The sequence below is a fragment of the Syngnathus leptorhynchus genome, chromosome 16, assembly GCF_054491065.1.
Source record: "Syngnathus leptorhynchus isolate UIUO chromosome 16, UIUO_Slep, whole genome shotgun sequence".
Classification (NCBI taxonomy): domain Eukaryota; kingdom Metazoa; phylum Chordata; class Actinopteri; order Syngnathiformes; family Syngnathidae; genus Syngnathus; species Syngnathus leptorhynchus.
Window position 1 is genome coordinate 2,800,093 of NC_141210.1, and position 10,593 is coordinate 2,810,685.

Below are 10,593 nucleotides of genomic sequence, written 5' to 3' on the forward strand. Positions count from 1 at the left end.
TGGGGCGGGGGCGCAGCCGAGCGTAGCCTAGCCTAGCCTAGCCTAGCATATTTTAGCTTAACCTAGTTTATTTGCTCCCTCCTCCCTTCCTTCCTTCCTTGCCTCCTCCCTCCCTCCGCCTGTCAAAGCCGAGCAGCCTCCGCCCTCCGCCTCCAGTCCGCCGCCTGCCTGCCTGCCAGCTCGCCTCAACGCCAGCACCCCAGCCAGCCCGCCTGCCGCCTGAGCTCCTTTCCACCGTCCGCGAGTCCCCCCGGGCCGCCCCAGTCTGAGCCAGCAGCGGGATTTCGACGCCCCCCAGGAGAAAATGGCCAGCAGACCTCTGCCCGTCAACGCAGCTTTCCTGCCGCCGACACACGGCGTGCTCAAGTCGCTGTTGGAGAACCCGCTCAAGCTGCCCTTCCACCACGACGAAGGTACGCAATTGAATTTCTAGGCGACCTTTTTGTTGTTTTTCTTAGCTTTGACGGGGGAAAAAGTAACCGCACAAATATATTCATTCGCTGCAAGGACGAGCAGAACAAGACAATTCTTCCTGGCTTGGCCGTCGTGAGCCGATTTGTGCAGATTAGTTTGACGAAAAAGACATTTAAATGGCTGTCGTTTTTTGTCCGCAGGTGCATTGCTATCTTTTAGGTGAAGTTGCGTCTCCAACCTGTAAAGCGTTCGTGTTAATGGCGATTACGTAGATTACCCGTGTCATCCATAGGTGGCGCCATGCACGCTAATCCTCAGGGGGAAATAACTAAGATTAAACTCCTTTTTGTTTTATAAGAAAAGCTTTTTATATATAAAAAAAAATTCTGATAGTGTCCTGATTCTCATATTGCAAGTTATTCAAGTCATAGCTTGAGTTTGATAACGAGAGGGGAGGAAATAGACAAGAAGGTGCTGCTTATATGTTTAATATTTGCCACACAGATCTAATCAAAGATTCCCCACGGAAATCAGATAGGAAAGAATTTATTGAAGACAATGTTTCATAACAGGCTTCATTTTCAGCATTTTTTTTTTTTTGTCGGAGCCGTTTTTTCATACACTTTATTTTAAACTAAATGGAAAATATATATCCAGATATGGCCAGCATGGAAGCATAGTCATTACATGACAATAGTCTCTGTGAGGATGTGGTGTAGTACCACTTTGTGCCACTTGGTTTAACTTACTATCACTTCAAATTTTCATCCTCTCACCCGCAAATGTTCTCCAATTTCTGTTTGATGCTATAAAAATATGTTTTTATGGTTCCATATCACAGCTGAGGAACATATCCTCGCTAAAAATAGGACTTCATGCTTTTACTCTTATGATATCATATAGGATTTTTGGGGGGTTCTGAACGCAACCACTGACTTTGGTCTCTAGGAAGAGCCACACCTCCGTGATCATTCGAATGATAAACCTGTTGAACCTGTCTGTGCCGTTGCGTGACGTACTGCTCGTAATAAAGCAAATGAAATTGGCAGCTGTCTTTGGAAAATTCCTGCCGTGTCCTCACACACCTTCCTCCGTAAGATAATTAACTGAGAATTAAGTTCGCAATTAGCATTTCCATTTGCTAACCCTGAAGAAAACAAAACACTCCTCAAAGTGATGAAGGCCTTCATTATGCCTCCAAAATGATTTGTAATCCTTAAAGCCACTGTTCGAAGGTCTCCAAGCCATACGCAGTGAGCATTGTTCTGTATACTAGCCCGCGATCACCTTTAAAATGTTTGCTTTTGCGTCGACGGACAGCAATATTCAGCAACAATATTCCGACATGCACACTACACTCATCAATAATATAGAAACTACTAAGAAAGCAAACCAAAATAGTGTACTTCCTGTTCAAATTGGGGCCCCTGGCGTGTGTTTGTCGTTGTGCGTGAGATTAATTTTGCAGACGAGCTGGCTGAGAGCCTGTTCCATGCCTGCTGCTTGAAAAACGTGCTTGGCAAATATATACTCGTTAGTGGCGTAACCGATTGCCTCGCCGCCAGCGTAGCACCAGCCGGTAACTCCGCTTTCCCGTCCCCCAGGTTTTGGCAAGGACAAGGACAAGGAGAAGAAGCTCGAGGATGAGAGCGGCGACGCCAACCCGCCACAGTCGGCTTTCCTGGGGCCAACACTTTGGGACAAGACGCTGCCCTACGATGGCGACAACTTCCAGCTGGAGTACATGGACCTGGAGGAGTTCCTGTCCGAGAACGGCATTCCTGCCAACACTGCGCACGGCGACCACCACCACCACCATCAGCAGCAGCAGCAGCCACAGGTGGCATCGCCCCCTCAAGCCCCGCCAGCCCCCTCGGTGGTGGACCTGAGCAACCGCGCCGCCACCCCAGTGCACAGCGGCGTGCCACCACCACCACCACCACTGCAGCAACAGACGTGTTTGAGAAGCACTAACGCCACAGGTAACAATGGTGCGCAAAACACATGCGTGGACTTGCTGCGAGAGAGTGCTGGCATGTTTGATGGAAGCTGAATCATTGTCTTTGGCACGGTGCCACTACTCAGTGCACTTGTGGATGCTGATGATGCCAACCAGTGATACTTAAGGCATAGAAAATTGAATTAAGTCCTCCTGGACAGCAGTTGGCGCTATACCTTGGCAGTTTGACTAGATTAGCAAAACGTCGTTTGCTTCTGAAAGAAAGGGTTTTGATATATCCAAAGGTATTGGTACTCAGGATTGCTAAGTAGTCTAAGTAAATACTTGTATCGGTCTTGGTCTGGAAAAAGGTGTGTGAGTGCTTGCGTGTTTGATGAACAGCTGTTGGACTTGTAAAGTGTTGTTGGTCCCAAACAGCGTGTGACCGCATTTTGATGAGTTGCAGGCATGAGTTCTGGAAAAAAAAAAAAAGACAAAAAGCCTTTTGTCCTCGCGACACACACATGCAAGCAGCATGTGCGGCCCCACCTCGTCCTCTCATGCGCTCTCGTTTTCTTTCAGCCGCTCTCATGCCCCCCCCCACCCCCCTTCCTCGCCCAGCACAGCTTGTCCCGGATCACATGGACTCAGGCGTGTGTGCGTGTGTCACGTGCACTCTTGTTCCCGCTTGGTGGTTAGGCTTGAAAACAACAACAGCAGCACCCTGGTGTGTTTAACATAGAAGTGAGTGAGTGAGTGAGTGAGTGAGTGAGTGAGTGAGTGAGTGAGTGAGTGAGTGAGTGAGTGAGTGAGTGAGTGAGTGAGTGAGTGAGTGAGTGAGTGAGTGAGTGAGTGAGTGAGTGAGTGCGTTTTGCACTGAACATACAAGTGTGGTTAAGAGAGAACAGTTTTTGAAATATGTTTGTGAGTGGATAATGAACACAACATAAAAGCTGGGAAGTATAGCGCTAACCCCTGCTGAGCACTTTTTTTTTTTTTTTTTTCTCCCAAGCATCAGTGCTTTGTATTGACAATGAGGTGGTTGATGGGTCGTCATGACGACTCACGAGATGGGGTTATCGATCGTCAGCAAGCTTCCACTTGCAATTGTGCGTCTCCCCAGGAGGGATCATCCGGCGTTGTCTGCATTTTAACAAAGTGCAAAGCGTGACGTCTGGATGTTGACAAAATAAAAGTACAGAGTCACAATCAAATCATCTAGACCAGTGGTTTTTAACCTGGTTTCGTTGAGTCGGTCTCAGGGCTTCGCGTAAATTCGCGATGACGCATATCTGAACTGGTCTCGCAAAGGCAACAGCTGAAGTCACACTGATTTGCAGTAATTTCTTGTGAGTTCCTGTATGGCTCATTTTGTGCACCTTTACAAAACATCTATGTCTTGAATTTGAAAAAATATATAGATTATTTTTTTTATTAAAGAGGGGTTTGGTGAATGCGCATATGAAACCGGTGTGGTTCGGTACCTCCAACAAGGTTAACCACTGAGCTAGACGTTATTCGCTTTGAAACTAAACATCATCTTTGTGAAATAGGTTGTTGAAAATCTCGCTGGCTCAAACTGCGATTAGCACAGCCCGCGCACTTTGTCCCCTGCAAGTTGATCAGCAGCTTGCATTTAGGGTCAAAGTTTGGTCGCGCGTACACGCGAGCTTATCTTGAGCTGCCTCCTGCTAGCTTAACTGTGATGACGATATAAAGATGGTGATTCACCTATTTCCCGTCGTGAACTGGCCACTCTGACGCTTTTAGCCTGTTAGCTTCTAAGCTAATGGGGAAGGCCGAGGTGACTTGTTGAGCACACATTTGCACAGAAGTCAAAGGGACCTGTTGCCACGGAAACGGTAGCGGCGCGGTAGTAATGACCCGGATGTGCTTTGTTCCTCAGGGTCACGCGACACACCCAGCCCCATCGACCCCGAGTCCATCCAGGTGGCGCTGAGCTACGAGCCCGACCCGGCCGACCTGGCGCTGTCCAGTGTGCCAGGCCAGGCTGTCTTTGACCCGCGCAAGCACAAGTTCTCCCCCGAGGAGCTCAAGCCGCAGCCAATGATCAAGAAGGCCCGTAAGGTCTTCATACCCGAGGACCTCAAGGTGAACGAATGACACACGCACGTTTCGTCACAGACAACAACAAAATTCTCGCCGTCTTGAAAAATGGATTCAATTAAAAAAAAAAAAAGCCTTCAAATTCACTCCTCTTCTTCTAACGCTGTTTTGTTTTGCGCTTTCCGTGCAGGATGACAAGTACTGGGCACGGCGCAGAAAGAACAACGTGGCGGCCAAACGGTCGAGGGATGCGCGGCGGCTGAAGGAAAACCAGATCGCCATCCGGGCGGGCTTCCTGGAGAAGGAGAATGCCGCCCTGCGCCTGGAGGTGGCTGACCTGCGCAAGGAGCTCGGCCGCTGCAAGAACATCGTGGCCAAGTACCAGGCCCGGCACGGCCCCCTGTGAGCAGCCCCTGCCCCCAGCACCCCACCGCCACACTGCCCCTTTAAGGACTATGTCGTCATCACCCCCCCCCTCGACTCACACACAGTATCAAGCCCCTTCCATGCCGCTTGTGTCAGTAAGTGTTCATGCACAACGCCACAAAGTATAGTTGAAGACTCTTTATACGTTTGCTGTCAGGGTTGCAAAAAACATCCGGGAAACCTTTGCCCATTTTCTGCTATATTTCTTCAAAAGGTCCGGCATATTTCTGGACATGATTCAGAAATTTCTAGGAAATGTATTGAATATTTTCTGAAAAAGTTGAGTCCATTTTGTTATTGAAACAGTTTCTGGAAAACTTCTATGAAAATTGTTGATAGATATGGAGAGATTACTGCTAAATATTCTTTTAAATTTCTTGAAAATCTCCCATCTATTTCTAGAAATTGTCCTATTAATTTTATGGAAAGTTAAAATGGGAAAGTTTCCAATTCCACATGAAATAAATGGGAGTGGCGCTAAATTATAATTATTATAATATTTCAGTAAAATTCATGGGAATAGGCTGGAAGACTCATGAAGATTTGTTAGTATCTTTCCATGACAAATTAAGATGCTGATTCATTTCTGGAAGACATGGAGATTTTCTGGTACCTTTCCATGAAAAATAAATATGCAAGAGCATTGGTATCGCACCCATTTTTTTTTTTTTTTAATAATTAGTTTAAGCAGCAGTGTGGCTGAAACTCACTAACGACATGCTCGTGCTTAATTGGCATTAGAGGTTGTAGTAGGCATTAGGCTCAAATGCATACTGAAAAACAAAAATGCTACCATAGTTGACAAGCTCACAAACTCTTTGTGACTTTTCAACTCGTATCAAACAAAATAGGATGGAAGGGGCTTGATTGTTTTTGATGCACCTCCCCCCCGCAGCGTAAAAGCCATCACGATGAGGATGTGTCCCCCACTGACGACTTTTTTTTTTACCTTCTACTTTTGATGTTTTTACCGCCAGCTGGTCTCCATTTTGATTGGCCAACAGCGCTCCTATTCATTGCGCTGTGCACTTAAAAAAAAAAAAAAAAAAAAAAAAGCGTCGTTTGCAATCTTTCTCTATTTTTCACTGCCCTCATTTCAATTGGCGCTTGGTGTTTATTCCAGCATGATTTCACCCACCCCATCTTTTAATTATTATTTTTTTGTCAATGTTAATTTTTCCAGCTTGTGTTGAACGTAGCATGACCCCTGACCCTTGATCCCTCGTGGTAGAGCCCCCCCCTTAGCCCTCTCCCCTTAGTGTCTGCGTAGCCGGCGCCGCCGCCCGTCTGGCCAACAAGATGGTGGCACGAATGTAAAAGGAAGATAGTGTTTATTTTTTCAGGGGGTTGGCGGACGCGTTTGTGGCAGACCAAACCAATCGCTTACAGAGATGATATATTGGTTACAAGAGATGTTTATATATAAAACCTATAAATCTATACGTTGTTGTTTTGTACAGTATTTTTCCTATTACATTTACTGAATATGTATTTTAAAGGCACAACAGATCCAGAATATTATTAAAGATTACAACAATATAAAGTACATGCTCTTTGGATTGTTTCTTATGGTGACCTTTCAACGGTGTTGCAACAGGAGCACAGTAGGCCAAAGTGTGCATGGAAAACAAGACCGAGGTGGAAGGTCCACTAATGCAAGAAAGCCATTTTGCAAGGATCAAGTGCAAGTTAAACCGGAAAAAACTTCCAAACTGTATAAAATGAAAATAAATATTTAGTTGGAGAGTGTTTTTTGTCACAATATTTTCTAAACGCATTGAAGACACACATTTTGATGGTGGTATTGCATCACAAGTCATGGTGACAAACTGCTGCTGTGATGTCATCAAAGGCACTGGGGCATCAGGCACGTTACCATGGAGACAGACCCGACACCACGCAGCGTTTCTACAGCAACAGCTGAGAGGATTTGTTTTTCTGGTTGCCAACTAAGCTAAGCTTTAAGAATCAAATATATTCAGTTTCAATTCTGTCGGGTTCACGCTGCTCGACTCGTTCATCCAATTTGCTTTTCTTGTCACAAGGAAATTTTGAACAAACATTTGCGACCTTGAAATATAAAAGAAGACATTTCAAAAGAGGACACTTGACAAGCACTCTGGTCCCACTTGATATGCTTTTTATTGACAGGAGGAGAAAGAGAATAGCACCACAAAGAGAAGACGGCAACGGGAAGGCCAGGAACGTACAAAACACAAACAGGAAGTGACGCCACGTGACACGCCACTCATGTAATACTTGTGGAAAGCAATAAGAGCATTTCTTACAGATCCCACTCGGGTGCTCGGTTGTACACTTTTTGCATTCGCTCAATTCGGTACATTAGTCGAATGATTGTGAAACTAGTGGCATTTTTTTTCCCCCAATACAGAAAACAAGTATGAGCACAGAAGTTCAACATGTGACTAGTGAGGCAAAAATGCAGGACATCTACAAAGTACTTGTGAAGCACTAGTTGCAAGTCATGACAAGTACTAGCAGCACAAAGTGGTCAAGTAGTTCAGGTCTGCACCCCTGGTAACATGTTGTCCTGCTAGTACACTTAAATTGTTTTACTAGTGTGCTGAATTGTCTTCTGAATATGGCCAATGGTGAGTGCATTGATAGGATCTGGGCAAAATGCTCAAAGTGTGGAATGGAAGAAAAAAATAATTGCAGGAAAACGCCAGCAGGGTGCGCCAAATTTTCAAAACGGAAGAAAAATGTTCATTTTTAGGCCTTGTTTTGTTTCTATCTGGCAACATGCTAAAACAAAATGCCAACAATGGCATTTTTTTCCCAGTGTGTCACCGAGCCCTGGAATGGACACGTGGAAAGCAAAAACATGACTCACACTGCCAGATATTATGGTCCATCAATACTGTGATTGGTCACCATTTAGAAATATCTAGACCAAAAAAATGGCAGCAAAATCTTTGTAACCCAAAATGATAACTAAAACATACTCACACGTGAGGATTAAGTTTTTCTCGGCGAGTGATTGGTCATCAGGCTGCGCAATGACCACTTTGAAATATCCTGACAAACAGACATTAAATCTCTTTTCTGCACATTGCTTGGTTAGCATTATCTGCTAACAGACATACTAACCGAGCAATGAGAGTGGTTTTCCCCTCAGCGCAGCCGTGCCACGGAATGACTGAGTATCGAGAAAAGTGGGCGTCAAAGCGCCGTTTGGGGGCATGTAAACGATTTGTTTGTTGGGAGGCAGTTGCACGGTGGGGCTGTTTCGCTCAGGAGGCTTGCACGTATCTGTCGGGGCCAGGTCGGTAAAGATACCTCCAGATGGCGTAGTAGTGCACGGCGGCCCCCAGCGCCACCATCACGTGCCAGATGGCGTGCGCGAAGGGAATGACGCCGTCGCTCTTGAAGAAGAGCACGCCCACGCAGTAGAGTAGGCCGCCGCACGCCAGCTCCTCCAGACCCTCCGTTGTGTTCTGACACAAAAACGAGCGGCATCGTCATCATCCTGTGCCGACAGCTGCCACAAGGGGGCAGTGGCACCTCACAAAGACAGAACAAACTTTAAAACCAAACTGTACCTTCAATTTCCCCAAAATGACCTAAAACAATTATACCCCAGGCTTAAATCAATCCTTAGCATCCCTAACCCTGTCCTATGTCTTGATGCCGTCATTTGAATCCCAAAGCCAGGCGTAAAACCATTATCCTGACTTGAAACAACTCTTTTCGAAATACTAAAGTTAAAGCATAATTTGCAACCCTACCCTGCCAAAGCCCAAATCCGGAGCTTGTTTTGAAACCCTATTGCAAATGCTTGACGGAGGCTTTAGGCCATACTGACCATGGAGGCGACGACGGAGGCCGGGAGGAAGCCCATGGTCAGGTAGGACACCAGCTCCAGCAGCTTGTACCTGTCGGCAAACCAAAGCAAAGGGGTTCGGTGGTAAGGTACAAAACGCTCGCCTGGTGGTGTTTAGACACGGAGCGTCTCGTCCTCTGACTTTTCGTGGTAGTTGAAGACATAGAAGGTCCCCCCGGCTGCCATCAGCCACACCAGCCAGCGCATGTGGCACGCCACGGGGCCCAGCTCACGGAGGTTCAACCTGAGAGAGGCGGGGTAACATTAGCAATTGGCGGGCGACTAGTGCGTGCACACTTGCACTCACCAGGGCGCGTAGGAGGCAGCGATGAAGACGTAGATGACCACCCGGTCGCACATGTGGAAACAGTGCTCCACCTCCCTGAAAAACACCCAAACATTCAAAGCCCTGCTTCAAACCCTAGCCTAAAAACCCTACTCGACTTTAATAAGCCATGACAGCCTAACCCTACTTTGTGTTCCCACCTCATGTGACTCCTCTTCCACGTGACCACGTGGAATACACTGGAGACGAGGAATAGGGCACTTAGGCCCAGGCCGTAGACCCACGCCGTCAAGCGCTGCCAGTCGTCGGCCGACAGCCGGTGCAGCAGCGCCGTGCCGGCCAGCGCCGGCGCAATAAGGAACTGCACACGCACGCCACACATAACACACGTGAGCTGTGGCCGCCGCTTAGAAAAACTCCACACACCCCTCCTCAAATACCACATTGTGAAGTTGAAAAAAAAAAAAAAAAAAAAAGACAGCAAAACGTCGACTCACTGCGTGCGTGTAGCAGTTAGCGGCATGCTCGTAGCAGGTGGGCTGGTAGCGACAGTTAGCCGAAGGCCGTCTGTTCATGAATCTGAACATCGAAAAACATTCACGCACAAATCAAAAGTCAGCAGTGATGTGTTGTATGCAGCAAAAAGAAAAAAAAAAGCAAATGCCATTCACACTTTTCAAGCCATCAAATCTACGCGTGTCAGGAATCTACAAAAAGTGTGAATAAAAGCAGCAAAACTAGTCAGCGGCTTTCTGTGATACAAAACAACCGTACATATCAATGAATCATATAAAGCGTGTGCATGTGTGTGGACTTTCACCAGGCTTGCTAAACGTGTTTTGGACTACGTAACCCATGCAAAAACAATATTTGACTTAGCATTTAACTTGAAACCAAAATACCTGACTTGATGGCATTTTGGCCATGGTTTCTTTAGACATTTTCATGGGCCTACTGGTGACAAGATAAAGCAACCAAATCTTATGCTGCTGTCAGTCAATTGAGCTTTGGGTCTTGAACTTTGAAAGAATTCAAAGGCCTAGATGACCCCCAAGTTTCTGCTTCAAAGCAGGATGGTACGTCATGCGTTGCCCTGACGTAATCATTCAGTCGTGTAATGACGTCACACATTATTTTGCGTTGCCTTGATTTTGAATGAAAAAAACAAAAGGACCTTTATTTGTTGCTCACTCACCTGTATAAGCTGTTCGCCTTTTTCATGTCAGCGTCTAGTTGTCCTTTGCAGCACCAAAAATAGATAAGGTAAGTAAAAAAAAGCGGTATGAAACAATGATGAAGCTGTCCTGTTTACAACACTTTATTAGCATTAGCTCGCCGGCTACACGCGGCACAGCCACCAACTTACGCAACAGCTCAAAGGCACCATTTTAGTCTTTTCCTCCATAACATCCTGCATTAAGTTTTCAATGGCTGCTGAGCCTCTGAGGTAGTAAATGCATGGGAAGTGCCCAGCTCGGAGGATAAAAAAGAAGCCGGTGAGGAAGCAAAAGCAAAAGAGGCCAACCGGGCTGCTCGAATGGACCACGCCCGCCCGTATTCCGACACACTGCGCATGCGCAAGGCCACCAGTTCTGTGATTGACAGTCGGTTGAGCCA

At 46.5% G+C, this 10,593-nt stretch overlaps 2 protein-coding genes across 3 annotated transcripts; one reads left to right on the forward strand and one right to left on the reverse strand.

Annotated features, from left to right (window-relative positions):
* hlfa (HLF transcription factor, PAR bZIP family member a) lies at window positions 1–6,577 on the forward strand. 2 transcript variants are annotated; one of them, XM_085933157.1, is made up of 4 exons: window positions 1–413; window positions 2,019–2,405; window positions 4,260–4,465; window positions 4,611–6,577. In XM_085933157.1, exons 1-4 carry the CDS (start codon window positions 305–307, stop codon window positions 4,824–4,826), a joined length of 918 nt encoding a protein of 305 aa, XP_085789283.1. In that variant the 5' UTR covers window positions 1–304; the 3' UTR covers window positions 4,827–6,577. The 2 variants fall into 2 exon arrangements, with proteins under 2 accessions (XP_085789283.1, XP_085789285.1); XM_085933159.1 differs by having other exon boundaries at window positions 6–413; window positions 2,019–2,396; window positions 4,611–6,574.
* A 387-nt stretch (window positions 6,578–6,964) lies between these two features.
* mmd (monocyte to macrophage differentiation-associated) lies at window positions 6,965–10,593 on the reverse strand. Its single transcript, XM_085934732.1, has 7 exons — window positions 10,172–10,593; window positions 9,474–9,555; window positions 9,177–9,337; window positions 8,998–9,072; window positions 8,833–8,934; window positions 8,673–8,742; window positions 6,965–8,304 (listed from the first exon to the last, which is right to left on the reverse strand). Exons 1-7 carry the CDS (start codon window positions 10,195–10,197, stop codon window positions 8,101–8,103), a joined length of 720 nt encoding a protein of 239 aa, XP_085790858.1. The 5' UTR covers window positions 10,198–10,593; the 3' UTR covers window positions 6,965–8,100.